Raw genomic sequence first — 24208 nt, forward strand, 5'->3', positions numbered from 1 at the left:
TTATTGCAGAAAATGCTCATGGTGTAGGAGGTTATTTACTGGCATAGGTAGAAGATTGGCTAGCTAACAGGAAAAAGAGAGTAGGCATAAATGAATAATTTTCTGGTTCGCAAAATGTAACAAGTAGTGTGCCAAGAGATCAGTGCTAGGGCCTCAACTTATTACAATTTATATAAATGACTTGGACAAGGAGCCAAAGGTATGGTTGCTAAATTTGTTGATGACAAAAAGATAGGTAGGAAAATAAGTTTTGAAGAGGACATGAGGAAGCTGCAAAGGGAAGTAGATAGGTTAAAGTGGGCAAAGACCTGGGAAATGGAGTATAATGTGGAAAAATGAGAAATTGTCCATTTTGTCTAAAGTGGGCAAAGACCTGGGAAATGGAGTATAATGTGGAAAAATGAGAAATTGTCCATTTTGTCAGGAAGAATAAAAAAGAAGCATACTATCTAAATGGTAAAAGAATGCACAGCTCTGAGATGCAGAGGAATCTGGGTGTCCTAGTGTATGAATCGCAAAAAGTTAGCATGCAGGTACAGTAAATAATCAGGAAGGCTAATAGAATGTTATCTTTTATTGTGAGGGGAATTGAATACAAAAGCAGAGAGTTTATGCTTCAGTTATACAGGGCATTGGTGAGACCACATCTGAAGTACTATGTACAGTTTTGGTCTCCTTATTCAAGGAGTGATGTAAATGCATTGGAAGCTGCTTAGAGAAGGTTTACTAGACTAATACCTGGAATGGTTGGGTTGTCTTATAAGTAAAGGTTGGACAAACTAGGCTTGTATCCGCTGGAGTTTAGAAGAGTAAGAGGTGACTTGATTGAAACATATAAGATCCTGAGGGGTCTTGACAGGGTGGATGTGGAGAGGATGTTTCCTCTTGTGGGAGAATCGAGAACTAGGGGTCACTTTTTAAAAATAAGGAGTCACCCAATTAAGACAGCAATGAGGAGAATTTTTTTCACTCAGAGGGTTGTGAGTCTTTGGAACTCTCTTCCTCAAAAGGCGGTGGAAGCAAAATCTTTGAATATTTTTAAGGCAGAGCTAGGTAGATTCATGATAAACAAGAGGGGTGAAAGGTTATCGGGGAGTTACAATCAGATTGGCCATGATCTTATTGAATGGTGGAGCAGGCTCAAGGGACAGAGTGGCCTACTCCTGCTCCTAATTCATATGTTTGTGTTAAAAACAAGGCAGCAATTACACCCTGAATGTATAGAGGCTTGAAGCTGTGGAGAGCAGATGGATTTAGGGGCACACGTTCACAAGACATTAGAGGCAGCTCAGGTTGACAAGGTTGTAAAAAGTATGAATAAAATTCTAGATTTTATCACAAGGGCTATAAAATATAAAAGCCACATGGTAATGATGAACGTCTATGAAGCCTTAGTAAGACCTCAGTTACAGCATTATGTGCACTATTGGACTCCACACTATAGGAAGGATATTGAGAGTTCAAAGTGAACATTGACTGCTATGAGGAAATAAAATACAAAGAAAGATTTTAAAAATCAGCACATTTTTCATTTGAACAATGCAGATTATGGGTCGATATGAAAGAAATTATGGAAGGATGATACTGAATAGATGGGAGCAAATTGGTTTCAGTAGTTGAAGGCACAAGAATGAGGAGGCATGGATATGAGGATTTGGATCGATAAACTTTCTCACAAAGAGTTGTGAGGCTGTGGAATTCACTTCCAGGATTAGTTATTGAGGCAGAAACTATTTCAGATTTGAGAAAGGTGGAAAAGGAATTCACCAAGGCTCCTTCGACAGCACCTTCCAAACCCATGACCACTACCATCTAGATGGACAAGGGCAGCAGATAGATGGGAACACCACCGCCTAGAAGTTCCCCTCCAAGTCACTCACCATCCTGACTTGGAAATATATCGCCGTTCCTTCACTGTCGCTGGGTCAAAATCCTGGAACTCCCTCCCTAACAGCTCTGTGGGTGTACCTACACCACATGGACTGCAGCGGTTCAAGAAGGCAGCACACCACCACCTTCTGAAGGGCAACTAGGGATGGGCAATAAATGTTAACCTAGCCACTGAAGCCCACATCCCATGAAAAAAAAATGCTCAGCCCATGATCAAAGCTGGGGTCTGAATTGATTAAGGCATTTCTTTGCATTCTGTCTTACATAAAGACTCTGTTCCATCTCCAATCCACCTTGACAACAATATAAACCCACTACCTCTATCCTGAATGATGTAACACTTAAAATTTTATTCCAATAGATTTTGAGATCTCAAAAGAACCTAATTTTAGAAATTTCATTCAGTTAAAGAAGTTACTGTTATGGGAGGTGGGAAGAACAGGTTAGCAGTAGCCTTCTCCATCCACACACGATTATATAGTTACGTGACAAAAATCAAACATAAGTGTTAGTAAAATAGATTTCAGCTGAGACCTTTTTACTCAAACTGTTATACACACAACATCCAACAGAGGGCACTGAGACTATGAACTATTCCTGCAAATTCTTAGGGGACAAAATGGGCACGCACATCGAGATAGGCAGTTAACCTATGCCTCTTCCTCCCCAATGCAGGCAGCATGCAAACATGGCGCTGCCTGTACATTACCATGATTGCAGCAGACAGCCAGTGCTAAATGTGTTGTTGAGTGGCTGCATGCCTCAGCTGGGGTTGTGCCAAGCTAGCACTACTTAAAACCAGCCTGTGCCTCCTAAAGGGAAGGTGCATTTTGGCTGCAGGAGATTTGGGAATTGAGTGTCTGAGCAGGAAGAGCACTGAATAATGGTGCAACCATGTTCTAATGTTCTCCGACCAGGTGCTAGAAGCCTTAGTTCAGGAGGTTAACAAGAGGAGAGAGGTCCTCAGCTCACAGGGGACCAAGAGTCCTTCCAGACAGAGACCACAAAGACAGCCAATGCTAGGGGTGTAGCCCCGAACACCTGGATGCAGTGCCAAAAGAAGTGCAATAACCTGACACGAGTGCAAATGTCATATCCTTACAACTGAACCGCTAGCCCACACAATGCTCAGTTCACCATCCCACCTTCATTCCTTAACAAGAATCTCTACCAACCACTCATACTTCACAATCATAACTCCATCTCACCCTCACACACTTAGCATCACTGAAAGTTTCACACCAACACCTCACACATTGCCAGCTATTCAACCATGTCAGGCGTATCACTCCAGATGCTGCACAACCGGAGGAAGCAGCACCTAATCAGCGGTAACAGGCTGCATGTTCTCACTGAAAGAAGAGGTGGTGCTGACCATGATTGAAGCAACCGTGACTGAGGCCGTGACCAGTGGCAGGGCTGAAACCGTTGAGGATGATGGTATCTGCAGAACTAATCGTCCATCTCACATCCCTGTTGCCCCGCATCTCAAAACACCTTCTGATTTACAAGCTGTGAATGGCATAAGCATACAGCTCTTTCCTTCCTCCTTCCCACCCCGCAACTCACTATAACCCCGCTCTTGTGCCTTTCTCCTTTCAGATAGAACAACTGCCAGCTGGCCAGGCAGGGGTGCAGGAACAAGAAGTGGCAGGGGCAGAAGAGGCTAATGAAGAAACGCCATCACTCATTCTGACTCTCACAGCCACCAGTTCAGATACTGACACTGTACTTTAGAGGAAAGTTTCGAGGCTAGATGAGCATGTGGTGTGCCTACTGCCGGGGCAGAGGGGAAGGAAAGCATGGGTGTCAGCTGGACAGAAGGAGTTGTTGCACACAAGTTCTGCTGCAGAGGATTCAGATAAGAACTCACTGGGAGGCTTTGTACAAAAAATGCTGATGGTATGTAAGCAGAAATGTGTGGTACATTGACTGGCGTAACAGCAAGTCCGTGTGTAATGTCAAAGACAGCGGAGGAGTCTGGCACAACTTTGCACTTGTCTTTTTGCAGAGCTCGGAGCACATCCTTTCCAGTGTGGAAGTGGCAGCCAACTCCATTACCACACTTCTGGATGCAATTAAGATGCAGCGTCTGATGGCTGATGTCTCAGCTTTCATTGCAACACAAGCAGAAGACATCCAACACCTTGGTGCTGCAGTGGAAGCTCAGACTAAAATCACGCAAGCTCAGCTTGGTGCGCACAAGCTCAGCCAGCTGTCGTCATGGCTACAGGTCCCAATGTTCAAAGGGGCTTGCAGGGTCTCACTGGGTGTCCTCCAACACATTGATAGGATTGCCCAGGTGCCACCCTGGAGGAGTAACAGTGGCTCAGCTCTCTAGGACGACAGCGTTCATTCTCCTACCACTGCCACTCCTCCAGTGCCCTTGCTGTTGCCTATCAGCCAGCTAGACCAGGCTGCTGCCATCCATACCAAGATGGTGCATTCCAAGGCCAGGTCTTCTAGGCCCAGACTTGCCCGGGGACATCTTACAAAGACAACTGTAGTCACCCCGAGTCAAAGACAGCAGCTGTACACCAGCCATGCTTCAGCCCCTGGGGTAGCACTAGAAGCACTAGGACAGGCAAAGGCACATGGAAGACAGTTACTAAGAGAATGTACATAGGTGATTGGTTGACTTTTCTATGAACTATCGGATGGTTAATTTATAAAGTTTGTTTGGAATGTTTGTTTTGTAGTGGTTTTTATTTCAGCACTGTGGCCAAGAGTACACTGTGATGGTCAGTAACAGAAGGAAAATAAGGTGTGGGACTGTTGGTGAATGGCAAATTGGAGTTGCTTTCATTGATACCACAGTCAGAGTCAATCATGGACAGTCTAGCCAGAAAGGGGATATATTGGTTGCATCCTCCCTTCCCCCTCCTCTTCCTCCTCCATTACCACCAACTCTTCCTCAGCTGATTGAAGCCTCTCTAGTGGTAAAGGCTGTGCCCCCATGATGGCAAGATTGTGCAGGATGCAGCAGACCACGAAGAATTGTTAGGTTTCTCAAGAGAGGACTGCAAGTGCTCCAGACAGATTGCTTCAGCATTGCAGTGATCTGCTCAATGACATTTTGACTGGCAACATGGCTCTTGTTATATGAATTGTTGCTCATGTGTGCATAGGTAGTGCACTATAGTCATGAACCGGGTGATCAGCAGACAGCTCTCATTGCCCAGTAGCCACCCTCTGGTTCCTCATGGTGACCCTGGCACAGAATAAACGGATCATGACTGCTGCCAGGACAATGGACGTGGACAAGCATGATGCACTGAGTGTGGTCACACATCAGCTGGACATTGCGGGAGTGGAAACGTGCCCTGAGGTTGCAGTTACGGTTCCAAGTGGTAGATTTCAGTAAGTTCCTTCTTATTGAAATGTAGATGTCACACATATGGTTCCTCATTTAGATTGAAGTAGGAGAATTGCTTTCCGAAGAGCTTGGGTGAGTGATCAGGATAAGTGATCAGGTGGAAAATGGCAAATACAGTTTTACAAGCTGACTGACGTCATGATCTGCTGAACCTGAATAATTCCTGTGCACCCCCGCCCCCCTAGCACCCGCACTAAAGACCTACACTAAAATTGGCATTCAACATGGCCCGAACCAGAATTGTGTATAAGTTGCATGGACGCTTTTTCAGGATCAAAATGGCACCCATAGCGCTGAACATATGCAATCAAATTTCAATCAGACTTCAACATCAGAACTGTCACCTCCATTCATTGAGGTAAAAACATTTGCAGCATATAGAATGGAAATGTTACTGATACATGTAGGGGGTCTTACCTGCATCTTAATTGATATTAGTGGGGTTGGAAGAGTGATAGGAGATGTATTCTTTATCTAAGTATGCTGCATTGATCCTGGGTTTAGTAGTTTAATGGTCAGCATAGAGGAAACTTTACACCGTATCTAATCTGTGCTGTACCGGTTCTAGATGCCATACCAGAAAATGCCACAACCTGAAACAGTAAGCAATCTATTGCAAACAGAACAAGGGTCTAAGAGGCTCACAAATGCAGTATCCCTAACCAGCATTCTGCAAACATACAGCAACCTTCAGCAACACTTGGATGAGAAAGAGAGAAAGCCCATGTTGTAATATGCCTTTAATAAATATGAGTGTGACATCACTAGAAAGAAAGTGTGTCTTGCGATCCAGTTTTAGCTTCACTTTTGCTTTCAGCAGAGCACACACACACAAACAGCTGTGCAGCTCTTATGTGTCTTCAAGTTTTCTGTCCATGTATAAATGGTCTCAAGTGCCTAGACTCAATCAATGAACCCGCAGCATGGGGGCCGTGAGTGATTGGTGTCTTTATATCATTATAAAAGCATGACACCCCACCTCCTCGTACTTATACAGCCAGCCTTAATTAACGAAAAACCTCCAGCATTACTGACTGAAATGTGTTTTTTTTTTCTGTTTCTAGTTCTAACCCTGTGTTGAAAGACATGTGGCCGGAAGGGAAGCTGAGTATCACGGAGGTCACAAAGCGACCTCTGACCGCTGCAGCCCTCTTCAGGAGTTCCATGATTGCACTTGTTATTAACCTGGAATGCAAGGTAAAGAGAGACTACCACAGGATCACAGAATTGTTAACAGTGTAGAAGGAGGCCATTTTGTCTGTCATACATGCGCCATCTCTCCAAATGAGCAATGCATCTAGTGCCATTCCCCTGCCTTCTCCTGTAGCCCTGCACATTCTTCCTTTTCAGATAATAATCCACAATAATCCCTTGAATGCTTCAATTGAACCTGCCTCTATCTGAATCACACAGCCCACCGCAATGTTCTGGAAGTAAATACGGATAGTGATGGTAGAGGCTCCAATGTTCTTTCCATCACATGGCTGATCAGGAATCTCTCCCACTCTTAACTGCCATTTGCATGTGTTGAAAGGGTTTAGAAGTTGATATACAACCTGTTTGGTTGTGTTACAAATGCACCTTTCTTGGCCTTCAAGTCCTGGGGCGGGACTCGAACCCAGAGCTTCTGGCTCAGAGGCAGGGACACTATCCACTGCCCTACAAGACCTCCTGCAGCATAGGGAATGGGTGAGAAAATATTTGAAGTAGGTGAACAATGAAGGAATTGAGCTCTGAACAGTGCGGCTGACTGTAAAAGTGCATGTTGCCACAGGAACTCGGATTTCCTGAGGGAACTGTAACCCATCACCACCCCTATGCTGCAGATCCAGGTTAGGGCACAGCTTGAACTGCCCTTTGCTGACCCAAGGAGTGCTTGGCCAGGGACAGGACATTGGCAGTCATCACCACCCACCCACACACAACTCGCTTGTATGCATGCACAGCCCAAACTCACATCAGGGACTCACAGCTCATTCACACATATGTGTAATCCATACATACATTGCACTCACCAACTCATTCTCTAATCTCACACACAACTCATTCACGTCTCCCATGCACTCACAATCACAGGATGGTAGAATCATAGAAAGTTGCAATACAGAAGGTGGCCATTCAGCCCATTGTCGCAGTGTCGGCCAAAAGGAGCTATCCAGCCGTACCCTACTTTCCATTCTGAACCCACAGTCTGGTCCCCATTCTCCTGCCAAGTTAGTTTAAACACTTTCCCACAGCACTAGCAAACCTCCCCTGAAAACAACCTGTTCAGGTGTAACTCATCTGCCTTGTAAAGCTCCCACCTTCCCCAGAATGCCCTCCCTCCTTCACCATCTCTTCAGCCACACATTTATCTGCACTAGCCTCCTATTTTTGCACTAACTAACACGTGGCACCAGGAGTAATTCAGAGATTACTACTTTTGCGATTCTTCATATTAATTTCTTCCCTAGTTCCCTAAAATCTGCCTGAGGTAGCTCATCCCTCTTTCTACCTTTGTCATTGGCAACAACACCAGTGTTCCCCCTCTCTCAATGGAATATTCTGCAGCCACTCAGTGGCTCAGACATTCTTGAGCCCAGCAACATCCCATTCTGGAGTCACATCTTCAACTGCAGAAATTCTTGTCCTTCCCCTAGCTATTGAGCCTTCTGTCACTATTGCTTTTCCAAAATTCATCCTTCCTCCTGCAGCAACCACCACCCCCAACCCCCACTCCCCAGCCCCCACCGTGCACAGCTGAGTGACACATGACACCATGAACTTGACTCTGGCTGCATTCCCCAGAGGAACCATCACCCACACCAGTATTCAGAATTGAATATCAGTTAGAGAGAAATATGCACATAGGAGACTCCTTCGCTACCTGCCTGGTGCCCTTTGTCTGTCTGACAGTCACCCATTCCCTCTCTGCCTGCTCATTCTTTAGATGCAGGAGTGGTCACCTCCTGAAACCTGCTATCCGTCTGGCCTCCAACTGCTGCTCAAGGTCTGAAAGTTAGAGCTCAGGCTCCTCCAGCTGATGACTCTTCCTGCACATGTGTTTGTCCAGGATGCAAGAAAGATCCTGGAGTTCCCACATGGAACAGGAAGTGCATTTCATGGGACTGAAGTGCCCTGCCCAGGCTCTTATTTATCACACCGCTATCTAAACTTACCAGAAATTAAGATTTGTTCCTAACCTGGACAAAAAAAAACACACTCACCAATCGCTCCTATCCTTGTGCCGATAATCACTTTAGGTGTTTTTATATCCTTCTCACTGACACTTGTGCTCACCTACTCTGGACTTTATTACTCTTAGGAACTTGTCTACTGATAACTCTCCCTCCGATCTGCCACTCGGCCCATAAACTTCCTTAGGTATGTGTTCCTCTATTTCCAGGCTCTGCATATCTTTCTTAGAAAGTGACTTCAGAAAGACTGAGATACTAAAGTAAAAAAAAATTAACTAAAGGCACTGGAAGTTATATCTATCAATCTCAAGCACAATAGAAACTATCAAGTAAAAAATGCACAATTTCATAAAACTAACAACAAACTAACAATTTCCTGTTATCTACAATCCCCTCCCTTATGTGGCAGTGATTTTGATTTCTTTCCCAGTGATCCATGTTCAGTTTACACTGACTCTGACTGATCAATCTCCGTGAATCGTTGGCACCAGTTTTACCTGTGCCAGTACCTCTGGCGCTGTTTCCCTCAGGCCTACTCTCTCTCAAATCATTCACATATACACAGCCCATGCACAACACACATGCACAACTCATTCACACACATACACAACTCATACATTTACTGTGCACACAACTGATTCACACACAGGCTGGGAACTTCCATTCCGGAGCCTAGGTTTGGTGGCGGGTGTGAAAGTGAGAGTGATTTCAACTGGGGTGTGGGATGGCTGACCATGTGTGTTTAGTTAATTACATATGCAACCACAAGGAGCTCACCTATTCTTGTGGCAGGGGCAGGCAGGAAGAGGTTGAAGGTCTGGGCGCCATAATTAAAGGGCACCCAGACTGCCTGCACTATCCCTTCCACCTTTGCCTGGCCACTACTCCATCCTTCCTTCCTTCCTCCATGCAAATTGCACTACCACCACCTGATCTCAAGCATAGGCTGGCATTTATAGACGCTCCCAAAGCGGATAATGCAGCGGCAACTCACCATTAATCATGGAAGAAGTCTACCTCACCAGGTGTACGCCACTTATGTGCAGTCGGGAATGTTCTAATTTCTCGTTAGCTGGGAACTTAATTCCATGGCGGAATTTAACCGAGGTGACCTTTTAATGAGCATACATGACTTGCTAATGCATGCCAAAGGGCTTCGCGACACTGTTCATTGGGAAGCTCGGCCCACCTTTAACCCGACTTTAAAGTCCCGAGAACATAATTGCTAAAGTTCATCCTGACATCGGGAAACTGATTTTTGGTCTCACGCCAAATTAAGTTCCCCTGCCCGCCAAACTTCCCACTGCTGGTGGGCCCAGAAGATTCTGTCCCCATATACAATTTGTATACATACTGTGCATACATCTCATTCACACAGGTACACAACTCGCTCTCATACACACACCCAATTCGCATACAGAAACTACTCATACACATATCTCACTCACACAGTCTGTACACATCTCACGCACACAACTCATTCACATAAGTACACAACTCATTCAGACACACAAAACTCATTCACATACACACACGACTCATCACATGTCTCATTCACACACAGATTGTTTACTTACACACACAGCCTGAACACAGATAGATGACTCATTCAGACACGTACGCACACACACAACTCATTCATATACACACACAGTTTCTTCATATGCCTCATTCATATACAATTCATTCCTTTACACACACAGCCCATACACATTCTACTCACAACTCATTCATATATCTCAATCACTTGACTCACTCACATGCCTCATTCGTTCATACACACACACGCACACACACACAAGCACACACACACACGCACACACACACATGTCTAACTGACATACAGCCTATTCACATATCCAGTTCTGTCCTAAATCTCTTACATTCAATCATATATTTAAAATTGCCTTGTTCTAGACTCTATAATCCCAAGAAACAATCTGTTTCTATCTACCATGTTCTACCCTTTCATAATTTTAAACACTTTGCTCAAATCACCTCATAATTTCCTCTGTTCTAACAAAAACAGCCTCAATTTGGCTCTGGAGCTACTGATTCAGGCTTTAGCCTGCTATCCCTATCCCTTTGACAGTCATCCTGTTTTTCCAAGGTAGTATGAGACAAATGATTCCACTATATGCTCTTTCATGGTCTTCCTGGGACAGTTGTCATGTTTCCCTGCCATCATAATTAATCAGCCTGTTCCCACCTGAGTAGAATCCAGGACAGTAATCCTTTTCTTGTGATGCTGCCACATGAGACATATCCCTGAGCCTAAGCTGAGCACGTTGGAATGGCCTTGACTGGTGTTGGTGCATGGGAATGTCATGCCGAAAGCTATAGGGAAGAATTTTCCAGTCGGCGAGCGGGGATGCGGCCCACTTGCCGACGCGTAAAATGATGCGCGGTGACTTTGGGCGGGCGTCCCGATGTCACCACGCGTCATTTAGATTTTCATCTACGAACTGTCAAAGGCCTATTAAGGCCTGTTAAAAACTAATTAAAACAGTTAAATGAGCTGCCCGTCCAACCTTAAGGTTGGCGGGGCAGGTGAAGAGCCCAGGCGGCCTTCACATTTTTCATGAAACATCATCCACGGGCGGGATGAGGTTTCATGAAGTGTTTTAAATTTCGATAAAAATTAATTAAAAATTTCATTGACATGTCCCAGCTCATGTGGCACTGTCACATGACGGCACATGTTTTAAAAGTTTTCTTTTTCCTTTATTTAATTTTAAAACCTTAAACTGATCTCCCTGAAGCACCTCTGTGCCTCAGGGAGATTGCTGCACCTTTTCGCAAGCCCCAACTCAGGGAATCCCCACTCCCCGCTTCCGCCTGCACAGGAAGCACTCAGTGCTTCCAAGCGAAGGTCATGATGGGTGGGCCTTAATTGGCCTGCCCATGTAAAATGGCGCCGCCGTCCCGACTGGGGTCACTGATCGGGTTTGCGCTCGCTCCCACCAGCCCCCCACACAACCTCCCCGACGGGGGGAATTTTCAGCCCATAGTGTACATAGTCAGTGGGAGAAGATTAATTGGATAGGGTAGGATCCATGATATGGTAAATTATACAGTGGCCAGGATTTTACGGCTCCTCTGCGGCGTGTCACCCCCCCTGGTCAGTGTCTTTGGGAGCAGATAAAATGTGCAGGGTACAGTGCAGAATAGTCTAGATTTGCCTAGTTGACTGATGGACCAAATGGTCTTCCCTTCTTCCATGCTTATGTTCTAATTTCATATGAGGGGACAACAAAGACTGGCAAAATTTATTTTAAAAGGAAAGGTTTGGTGTGCACCATTGTACAGGAAATGAGGTGCAGAAATATAAACATGTAAGCTTCTCAGGCTTCTCAGCTTTTGGACTTATTACTACTTACTAAATGAAACAAAAAAGCCTTACATTTTTGGCTGCTTGTTGTCTCCCTATGTTACCTGGTCTGCAGGTTGAAGGATATTTTGTTGTGCTCAACTAGGATTCTGTATTATGCACTCAATGGAAAGCAATTTGATCTACTGGTGATTAGTGGGGGTGAGTAGGAACTATTTTGACCCATTTGGATTGCATACAATGGAGTGAGCAGAATGGAATTTGATCTATTAGGATGTGAGTGACAAGGAATGCCCTTAACATATTGGGACTCTAGGCGATTCAAGTGAATAGGAAGGAGTTTTATCCAATGGATCCTATATAATGGGAGTGAATAGGAAAGGATTTGGTCTATTCAAATTTTCTACAATGAAAATGGCTTGATCTAATGATATTCTATACTAAGGGAGTGATTGGGAAGGTATTTGGACCATTGCAATGTTGAACTTGAATTAGGTCTGCTCTCCTGTTTAAGTTGGCAATACATATAAGCAGCAATCATTGCAATATTCATATATTCTAATAGTCTGGTACACCCTCTTGTTTCAGGAACCCTACTACGTGCGATGCATCAAGCCCAATGACCAGAAATCTCCTGTAATCTTTGACTATGAACGCTGCAGACACCAGGTGGAATATTTGGGACTGTTGGAAAATGTGCGCGTGCGGCGAGCCGGATTTGCTTACCGGCAGCCATATGAGCGTTTCCTGCTGAGGTAAATCTAATTCTGGTATGTCATGATCTTTACATGCATAGCTGTGGAATGCTGGGTATCCATTTAAAAGGAAGAGACTGAATCTATAGTTTCTGTTTTAGTTGTATTCCTTAGTAGAGTGGTAAATCTATCTTTAGGTTGTTATGCTAGCTGAAGGAACTCTATAGGAATCTATAGGTAAAGGTCAATACACCCAGTGGGATTATGTCCTTTTGATAGCCTTGAAAAAGAAATAAAGAGCTTACATTAAAATAGTGCCTTTCATGACATGACTGTTGTAATGTAGGTAATTTTGCAGCTTGCTGGTTTAATTTAAATGAGGCACAAGCCCAATTTCAGTCGTATCTTGGTCCTACCTGATCAGTGCAGAGGTTGTTTTATTCCTGATAGCCAGGCAGTGAAGGATAGAACTGGAGCCAATCTTTACACCATTTTATAAGCTTTCATTTGCAGCGATTCACTTTATTCATGCCTCTCCTAATCTAGCCATCACAGTTTCAGTCTGTTCCTATTTATAGGAGCACAAGTGAACCCCAGTTAATGCCCACCACCTACAAAACAGTAAATACAATTCATATGCAGTTAACTGAGATCATCTCATCTGCGCAGTGCATATCAGTAAGACAGAGTTCTCTAATTTCAATCCCATTCAGTTAAACAGACCTCGCTTTGTATACAAGCATCTTCTGCAATGTTTTTTCCTTATAACCATCATATCTTTGTACCCAATCACCTCTTCATACTTCCTTCCCTCCAACATGTTTAACCTTAAAGTCCTCATCTTCCAAATCTCTCCATTGTCTTGTTCCACCCTCATTCGGTAATCTTTTCCAAACTAATATATTTAGTTATTTGTTGAGGCTGATTATACCATGTCTAAATCAAACAATTGAGGAATGTATCTCCATTTGTAGGGTTTCTATTTGTCAATATGGAGGACACACTTGATGTCCTGCCTGTACACAGAGCCTAGGTATAGGTTGGCAGAGCTGAGATATTGGGACCTCTAGGAAGAAACTATTTCATTTGCTGGGAAACAAGAACAAGAGGACATAATCTTAAAGCTAGAGCCAGGTCATCCAGGAATGAAATCAGGAAATATTTTTTCACACAAAGGTCGTAAAAGCCTGGCACTCCTCCGACAGGCTCTGGAGGCACGGTCAATTACAGCTTCCTCAAGACTGAAAAATATATTTTTGTTTGTAAGGGTATGAAGGGATATGGAGCAAAGATAGGTACATGAAGTTGAGGTACACATCAAATTAGCTCAAATAATTGAATGGTGGAGCAGGCTGAAGGGGTTGAATGGCCTGCGCCTGGTCTTAATCTTCCTATGTTCCTAAGCATGGAGAGGTACTGGTGAAGCTGGAACCTACAATTGTGGAGCTTCTCAAAGCTGCTTCTTTCTTCTTGTTCAGTTAGTCGCAATCATCCCACCCTGCTTCCTGTAAGGACTCCATTCCATTCTCCTAGTTTCTCTGTCTCCATTGAATTTGGTCCAGTGATACAACCTTCCACAACAGTGAGTCTGATGTCTTCCTTTTTCCTCAACTGGAGATTCCCCCATTGTGGTTGACAAGGCCCTCAACCATGTCTAATCCTCTCCTACACTTCTGCTCTCACCCCTTCCCAATCTTTCCACAACTGCAATAGGGAGGATTTTTTTCTCTCAGAGAGTTGTGCAACTTTGGAACTCTGCCTCAGAAAGCAGTGAAGGCAGAGTCATTGAATATTTTTAAGGCAGAAGTAGATAGATTCTGTTAGGCGAAGGAATCAAAAGTTATTAGGAGTAGATGGGAATGTAGAATTGGAAATACAAACAGATCAGCCATGATCTTATTGAGTGGCGGAGCAGGCTCGAGGGGCCGAATGGCCTACTTCTGCTCCTATTTCATATGATCGAATGATCCACTTGTCTTCACCTTTTACCCCATCAGCCTCCACATCCAATGGATCATCCTCTGCCATTCCTGCCACCTCCAGCATGATGCCACCACCAAACACATCTTCCCCTCCCCTTCCCTGTCAGTATTCCAAAGGGCCCATTACCTTTGCGATACGCTAGTCCACTCTTCAACCACCCCTACATCTCATTCCTTTCCCACGGCACCTTCCCATGCAGATGTAACACCTGCATTTTTACATCCTTTCTCCTCACCATCCAGGCCCCCGAACCCTCCTTCCAGGTGAAGCAGTGGTTTGTGTGTACTTCTTTCAATTTAATACACCATATTCACTGCTCACAATGCACTCACTTCTACTCTGGGGAGACCAAATGCAGATTGTGTGACCACTTCACAGAACATGAAAGGGAAATCATGGGCTGAATTTTGAGGTCGTTGGGCGGACGCGGTGGGTGGGCCCGGGAGCGGTGGGGAAATTGCCCGTTGCCTGCGATCGGCCCCAGGCCATGAGACATTAGAAGTTTGTGTGCAAAATTAAAGCACATGAGGTTGGGGGTAATATAGTGGCATGGATTGAGCATTGGTTAGCAGAAAGGAAACAGAGAGTAGGAATAAATGGGTCTTTTTCAGAGTGGCAAGTGGTGACTAGTGGGGCACCGCAGGGATCAGTGCTTGGGCCCCAGCTATTCACAATATATATCAATGATTTAGATGAGGAAACCAAATGTAATATGGTGGGAATGTAAGCGATGAGGAGGGTATTAAGAGACTTCAAGGTGATTTAGACAGGTTGAGTGAGGGGGAAACTACATGGCAGATTCAGTTTAACATGGATAAGTGTGAAGTTATTCACTTTTGTAGGGAAAACAGAATGGCAGAGTATTATTTAAATGATGATAGATTGGAAAATGTTGATGTATAAAGGGACCTGGGTGTCCTTGTACACCAGTCACTGAAAGCAAGCATGCAAGCAGTTAAGAAGGCAAATGGTGTGTTGGCTTTCATTGTGAGAGGGTTGAGTACAGGAGCAAAGATGTCTTACTGCAGCTGTAAAGGGCCTTGGTGAGACCACATCTGAGTATTGTGTGCAGTTTTGGTCTCCTTACCTAAGAAAGGATATACTTGCCATTGAGAGAGTGCAGCAGATGTTCACCAGACAGATTCCTGGGATGGCAGGATTATCATATGAGGAGAGGTTGGGCTGACTAGGCCTATATTCGCTGGAATTTAGAAGAATGAGAGGAGTTCTCATTGAAACACATTAAAGTCTGAGAGGGATGGACAGACTGGATGCAGAGATAATGTTTCCTCTGGCTCGGGTTGGGGGGTGGAGGTTCTAGAACAAGGGGTCTCGGTCTCAGGATATGGGGTAAGCCATTTAGGACTGAGATGAGGAGAAACTTCTTCACTCAGAGGGTGGTGAACCTGTGGAATTCTTTACCACAGAGGGCTGTGGAGGCCAAGTCACTGAATATATTTAAGAAGGAAATAGGTACATTTCTGGACTCTAAAGGCATCAAGGGGTATGGGGAGAGTGCAGGAGTATGATGTTGAGATAGAGGATCAGCCATGATCATATTGAACGGTGGAGCAGGCTCGAAGGGCTGATTGACCTACTCCTGCTCCTATTTTCAATGTTTCTATGAAACACCACCGCTCAATCAGCAAGCATGGCTTCACCTGTCTGCTGATATTTCCATCCTTAGTCTGCTACACTGTTCCAATGAAGCTCAACGCAAGCTCGAGGAACAGCGCCTTATTTTTGATTAGGCACTTTACAGCCTTCCAAACTCAACACTAAGTTCAACAATTTCAGAATGTAAACTCTGTTCCTCATTTGGTTTCCATTTTTTTTCATGTGCCAGTCTTACTCCTATTTTTCATGTTTTTGCTTTTGGTTAGAACTGTTCATTATTCTGCCATTCACACCCACTCTGGGCAGGTCATTTGTTTCTTTATGACAACCATTATCACTCCCCTTGCTTTTTATACCATGTTACCTTCTGTCAATTAATCTCTCCCCCCCTTCCGGACCTTCCCTTTTTTTTAATCTGCCTTATTTTTTTGCTGGTGTTGGTGGCAAGGCCAGCATTTACTGCCCATCACAAATTGCCCTTGAGAAGGTGGTGGTGAGCTGTCTTCTTGAATCGCTGCAGTCCATGTGGTGTAGGTACAGTCAAAGCGCTGTTAGGGAGGGAGTTCAAGGATTTTGATCCAGCGGCAGTGAAGAAACGGCGATATATTTCCAAGTCAGGATGGCTTGGAGGGGAACTTGCAGGTGGTGGTGTTCCCATGCTTCTGCTGCCCTTGTCCTAATTCTAGGTGGTAGAAATTGCAGGTTTAGAAGGTGCTGTCGAAGGAGCTTTGGTGAGTTGCTGCGGTCCATCTTGTAGATGTTCTTCCTCCCTGCTCCCACCTCGTTCATTTGCTCAAGGTCTACTACATTTCTAGCTTCCTTCAGTTATCAGTTATCCTTGTCTGATGTACAACACTGTGTGTGCACCTACACCACATGGACTGCAGGGGTTCAAGAATGTGACTCACCATCACCTTCTCAAGGGCAATTAGGGATGGGCAAAAGTTGCTGGCCCAGAGAGTGACGCCCACCTCCCCTGAGAGAATAAATAAAATATCGCGACCGGTTTGGTCTTAGTGCCACCCCGGTCCGGAGCGAAATTGAAAAAGTGATTCAACAGCAAAGCCCTGGAGCAGGTGCAATCCTTATTGAAATTCTAAAATGTGACAGAGTTCCACTCCTGGCACAGCTGCACAATCTCATCCCCTCATCTGGGAAGAAGAGCACATGCCGGGGTATCTCATGGATGATGTGATCGTGACTATATTCAAGAAAGGAGACAAGTCAAATCATGGTAACTACCTAGGAGCCTCTCTGCTGTCAGCTACAGAGGAGCTCATTGCAAGGATCCTCATTGATTGTCTCCTTCCAGTGGCCAAGGAACCCTTTCCAGAGTCGCAGTGTGGTTTTCATCCAACAAGAGACACCTCAGACACAATCTTCACTGCATGGCAAATTCAAGAAAAGTGCAAGGAACAGCACCAACTGCTGCACATGGACTTTGTTGACCTCACAAAAGCCTTTGACTCTCAACAGCAAAGGCATTCAATTAAGGTCAACAGCAAGATCCTGGAAAACGTGGACCATTTTCCATATCCTGGGAGCCTCCTCTCAACAAAGGCAGACATAGACGTCAAAATTCAACGTCTCCAGTCAGCCAACTCAGCCTTCGGCCAACTGAGAAAAGGAGTATTTGAGGACCACAATCTCAAACCTGAGACTAAAGTGGTTTATCAGATAACAGTGATCCCCATGCTCCTATATACTCTGAAGACTTGGACATCCTACAGCAGGTGCCTCAAAACACTAGAGAAGTATTACCAGTGGTGCCTTTGCAAGATCCTCCAAATCCGCAGGTAATAAAGGCAGTCCAACAGCAGCGGTCTCTCCCAAGCCAACATGCCCAACATCGAAGCACTAATCACTCAAAGCCAGCTCTACTGGGTGGAAAATGTCGTTCGTATGCCTGACACCAGACTCCCGAAGCAACAGTTCCACTCAGAACTCAGTCACGGCAGGACACTCCCAGGAGGACAGCGGAAACACTTTAGGGATGTACTCAAAACATCTCTGAAGAGGTGCAATATAGCCACCGACTCATGGGAGACTCTGGCTTGTGACCAACCAAAATGGAGAAAGCTCATTCGGGAAGGCACTGAATGCATTAAGAGGCTTCGTGGGAACATGCAGAGGTGATGTCGAGGCATTAGAGGGAGCGTGCACAAACCTCCAAAGAACACATCTACCATACCCTTCAAGCACCACCTGCCCTGTGGCAGAGTCTGCAGATCATGGATTGGACTTATCAGCCATTTCAGAGCCCATCGAACTAGAATGGAAGCAATTCATCCTTGATCCCAAGGGACTGCCTAAGAAGAAGACATCTCTATCTTCCTTTAGTTCTGAAGAAAGGTTCTTGACCTGAAATGTTAACTCTGTTTCTCTCTCCACAAATGCTGCCAGAACTGCTGAGTATTTCCAGCATTTTCTGTTTTTATTACCCTATCCAATCTGTCTTTCTCAGGACCTCACATTTCTCCACATTGAGCTCCATCTACAGTTCTGGCCATTCACTTCATCTGTGCATGTCTCTTTGCGCATGTTCTCCCATCTACTGAACTTGCTGTGCCTTCTAATTTAGTGTCATCTGCAAATTTGAGTATATAACCCTCTGCTTCTTCTTCCAAGCCCTTGAAATATATATGATGAAAAATGGATTCTCCAATACAAATCTACTCATCACAAGCTATCAATCAGAGAACAAACCATTTTTCTCTATTCCTTGCTACCTCGTCAGCCCATATTATGAGGTAAACTCCAGTTCTAGGTGCTGTCATTTATGCTAATATAATTTTGCGTGGAATCTTATTAAATGCTTTCTCAAAGACCAGATAGCTGTTATGACATGACAGTTGGTAAAGCTGAGTCATTTAAAAATCCCAGAGGGAAACTCTAAATGTAGGCATAACCTATATTTTCAAGTGGTATGTTTGAGATGCAGCTCTAAATTCAGGAATCAGACCACCAGTTCTCAAGAGGTTTTTATATCAAACTACATGAGACATTTCTTAACTTACACAAGTTAAATATATATACATGGCTACAAATTACTACTATCATAACTTTTAACAAATTCCCAAACTAATCTCCACTAAGGCAACAGCTACCCATAGACTTTAAGCAGACACCAGACAAAGCATTTTCACCTTACAAATTCAAAATGAGGTCCCTTTCACCAGCGTCTTTGAACTCCACCTCTCCTAACAATAAAGCCCCTTTCATAGTAGCAATTTTATTAGTAATATAAACATTGCTTGGTCTCTGCTAGCTAGGTGCCAGGTTTCACTCCCCTTCTTGGATGCACTATTCAACAAAATTCAAATGCACTATCTCTCTTACATCTCAAAACTGGTTTACATCAAAGCACCCAGACTAACTGGCTTTAATCCAATTAAGATAAAACCACAGACTAAACCTCTATTTTAAAAGAAAAATAATTTCCAATAATATACATTAATAGCTTCATGACATCCCCCTCCCTATCGAAAAATTAATCATAATTCTAAAAAATGGCTTTATTTTAATAACCCATCTCACACTATCTCCTATCCTTATTACACTATTACATTATCAAATGCATGCATTAACATATATGTATATATACACAAGCTCTTGGTATCAACATAAATCACTCCAGTTCAGTGCCTAGGTTTTAAAAATGTCCAATTGTCCTTTAAGCTTCAAATTCTTGATAACACATCTGCAAACAAAGTTTTTCTTCCAGCAAAATGTTTAATCTGTAGGTTAAATCGTTGTAATAATAGACTCCATCTGAAAAGCCTTGTACTTTTTTCTTGAATTTTTTCCAAAAACTTCAAAGGATTATGGCCTGTATAAATAAGTGTTTCTGATGAATTGCTGCAATGCTAACACCAAACCCAAAGTCTCTTTTTTGATCATTGAATATCTCCTCTGTTGTACATTCAACTTCCGTGATAAATACCTTGTCAGTTTTTCAATTCCAGTGTCATCTTCTTGTAATGGTACAGCCCCAATGCCTATATCGTTTACATCAACAGCCAACTTGAATTGCTTGGCATAATTGGGTATTGCCAAAACTGGTGTCATGGTTAATACGGTTTTCAAACTATCGAATGACTTCTGACACTGCAATGTCCATTGAAACTTCTTGTTCCTTTTTAATGGTTCAGTCAGCAAAGCAACCACTTGGTTAAAATTTGATTCAAATTTCCCGTAAAACCCACCCATACCCAGAAATCTCAAAACTTCTTGTTTTGTTGTAGACACTGGGAAATCCACAATAGCCTTGACTTTCACATCTCTCGGAGCTACCTTACCATGGCCTATATACGTAACTTGCGTTTTTGCAAATTCACTTTTAGCCACGTTTATCACCAAATTAGCTTCTTGTAGTTGAATAAATAATTCTTCCAGATGCTGTAAATGCTCCTCCCATGTCTGACTAAAAACAATTAGATCATCAATATAAACAGCACAATTGCTTAGACCTGCAATTACTTTGTTTGTCAGTCTTTGAAATGTCGCAGGTGATTCTTCATACCAAATTACATGACTTCAAACTGATATAATCCACTTGGGGTCACAAAAGCTGATATCTTCTTTGCTCTCTGCGACAACGGTACTTGCCAATATCCTTTTACCAGTCAATCTTTGTGATAAATTTCGATTGTTCCACTTTCTCAATGTAATCTTCCAATTGTGGTATGGGATAGAATGTGCTTTTGTTACCACATTCACCTTTCGTTAGTCCGCACACAGTCTTTGTGTTCCATTCACTTTTGGTACCAGTATAAGAGGCGAACTCCAGTTACTGCAACTAGACTCAATTACATCATTTTGAAGCATGAAATCAATTTCTTTTTGTACTTTTGATAACTTTTCCGGATTGAATCTATACGATTGTTGCCTTATTGAAGATGATATTTCTATACATACATCATGTATAGCTAAATGTGCGTTTCACAACTTATTTCCACAAATAGGTTTGTGTGATTGCAATAGCTTTTCCAAATCACTTTGACATTTGTTTTGAAGGTAACTCAATATTTAATTTAAACTTTCTAGTGCCCCCTCACTATCCAATTTGATTAGAGGAAAATTCCAGAGTCATGCGCTTCTACTTCTTTCTCATCATCCACCATCACTAATATCTCTTTTTGTTCATCTTCCCTGTCAAAATACTTTTAAGCATATTTACATGACACACCCTCTGCTTATTTCTTCTATCTGGATTATTTATTAAATAATATACTTCACTCAATTTCTTTTCAATTCTGTAAGGCCCACTAAATCTTGCATTTAATGAATCACCTAGTACTGGTAACAAAACTTTCTCTCCAGAAACAAAACTGCGAGTTTTAGCTTTCTTATCTACTTTCACTTTCATCACTTGCTGTGATGTCTTTAAATGTTCCCTAACCAACTCACATGTTCTATTCAATCTTTCCATGAAATTTGATACATAATCCAGCAGATTGGTTTCTGAATTTTGACCCACCAATTTCTCATGAATCAATTTCAGTGGTCCCCTTACCTGATGACCATAAACTAGTTCAAAAAGGCTAAAACCAGTCAATGCATTAGGAGTGTCTCTAATAGCAAATACCAAAAATGGAATTCCTGTATCCCAATCCTGTGCATAATCCTGACAGTATTCTCTCATCTAAAGTTTGATGCCAACTTTTGCTTTGCCATTGTGATTCCGGATGATAAGCTGTTGATTTATATTATTTAATTCCAAAACTGTTTGTTACTTCCTTAAATAGCTACAACATGAAATTTCATCCTTGATCTGATTGTATTTCTTTAGATAAACCATACCCTGTAAAAAAATTAATTAATTCCTCCACAACCTTGCTAGTTGTAATATTTCTTAAAGATATCACTTCAGGAAACCTGGTAGATTCATCCATTATTGTCAGTAAATACTGATTTCCACTTTTAGTCTTAGGGAGGGGTCAAACACAATCAATCATGACCCTGGTATTGGGATTAAAGGCACCAGCTTAATCCCTGCTTGTGGTTTTCCTATTACTTGACATGTATCTACAGAATTTGACTACATCCCTATGCAATCCTGGCCAAAAAAAAAACTCTGCATCTTTTCCTGTGTTTTCCTAATTCCTAAATTACCCCCCATTGGAATTTCATGAGCAATCCTCAGAATCTCATTCCTATACTCTAACAATCTGATGCTGAGACATAACCCAGCCTTCACTTACTCACCAAAATATCTCCTCAAAATATCTATCAAAATAACATACTGGAATACATTTTACTTGTGTTTCTGAATAAACTTTCTGATATAACTGTTTTAATTGCAAACTATTTTTCTGTAATTCACTAATCTCTTTGAGTTAATCGCATCAGCTGAACTGTCCCATATTCCTTCCTCCTGAACAATGTTATCAAACATAATGCCAGCTAATTGGATCTCAACACCTTCTTCTTGCCTCTGAACTGCCTGCTTATCTTGTTTACCTTGTGCTTCCCTATGAGCATTTGATCTTGTTATAGGGCAATCAGGAAACAATCCAGGATGTTCCTTCTGTAACACCTCTGTTGAAAATACTTCTACATGCTGCTCAACTGTCATAGGCATCACCCACATTTGCGACCCAGCTATATTATTACCCAGAATAAATTGAACCCCTGCAATGAGCAATTTTTCTACCACTCCAACTATAACTTCACCTGTCTTCCATTTGCTCTTTAAATTTATCTTCCACAGTGGAACAGATTTAGCATCTCCATGAACCCCACTTATTATTACCTGCTCCTGCAATACTCCATTTGAACAACAAATATAACTATCCCCCAACATTAAGGATTGACTAGCCTCTGTGTCTCTTAAAATTTTAACACCTTTACTTACTCCACCCTGTACACATGGAAAGACATTCTCTCACACACAGCCTTTAAACATTTCTGCAACCTGCTCCTCAGAATTCTCTTGAGTAAACTATGAACACAATTCCACTTCTTCACCTATCACTGATTCTCTCAGTTTCATCTGCAGACAAACCATTGGTTTCTCCTGTGCCTGAACCTTAGAACCCACAGTACTTTTACTTCCAGAGCTTTTATGTACCCCAACAATTCCAACAGATTTTTCCTGCAATCTCCAACACACTGACTTCGTGTGCCCCACTTAATTACAATGAAAACACCCCAATCTTCGAAAGGCACTTCTACCTTCAGCACCTTCCTTTTTAATCTGAGAAAAAACTTCCTGAGCACTTCAAGCTACTCCTTCTCTTCCCTGACTATCCACCTTCCTTTCACCGTCCCACTTTTTATCCTTTTCCAATTTGAAAGGCTGACAAGAAAAAATGTTTAGCTCTATGACCTAACTCATAATCATCAGCTATCTCTGCTGCTTGTCTTACAGAATCAACCCTCTGTTCCTCCACATGAGTTCTCACTGCTGAAGGGATTGAATCTTTAAATTCTTCCAAAAGAATTACTTCCCTAAGAGCTGCATAGGTTGTCTGCACCGGTCAAAATTACTTTGTTTTACTCTTTCAAACTCAATATAAGTTTGCCCAGGCTGTTTTCTCATATTCCTAAATTTCTCCCTGTATGCTTCAGGAACCAAATCAAATGCAATCAAAATAGCGGTTTTCACCACGTCAGAATTCACTGACATTTCTTCTTTTTCTCTTTCCTCCTTCTCTATCTTCTCAATTTCTCATTCCCTTTTAAAAGCCATTTTTCTGTCCTTTGCTTCTAATTCAATCTTTTTCAGTTCCTTTGCTTGTTCAAATTCAAGCGCCTTCATTTGTAACTGAAGTCTCCCTACTTCCAGCTGTTGCTCACTAGTGTCAGGCTTCACTTTCAACTGTAGGTGCTGTGCTATACTCTTAATTACATCTGATTTCCTAGCCCCCTCAAGTAACCCCAATTTTAACTTATCTGCCAACTCTGTTAACTTTATTTTTTCCAACCTAATCAGAGTTATCACTTATATTAACAACAAAAAGCTACTGCGGATGCTGGAAATCCAAAACAAAAACAGAATTACCTGGAAAAACTCAGCAGGTCTGGCAGCATCGGTGGAGAAGAAAAGAGCTGACGTTTCGGGTCCACATGACCCTTCAACAGAACTGAAGTATAGTTAGGAGAGAGGTGAAATATAAGCTGGTTTAAGGTGGGGGGC

General features: G+C 42.9%; 1 protein-coding gene across 1 annotated transcript in view; it reads left to right on the forward strand.

Annotated features, from left to right (window-relative positions):
* Positions 1-24208, forward strand: part of LOC144679922 (unconventional myosin-Id-like) — a 171322-nt gene that overhangs the window by 89530 nt on the left and 57584 nt on the right. Inside the window, exons 14-15 of the mRNA XM_078540891.1 lie at positions 6331-6463; positions 12362-12528. Coding sequence (XP_078397017.1) covers positions 6331-6463; positions 12362-12528 — 300 coding nt within the window. The remainder of the gene's footprint in view (positions 1-6330; positions 6464-12361; positions 12529-24208) is intronic.

The sequence above is a fragment of the Cetorhinus maximus genome, chromosome 4 (genome assembly GCF_964194155.1).
Source record: "Cetorhinus maximus chromosome 4, sCetMax3.hap1.1, whole genome shotgun sequence".
NCBI lineage: Eukaryota > Metazoa > Chordata > Chondrichthyes > Lamniformes > Cetorhinidae > Cetorhinus > Cetorhinus maximus.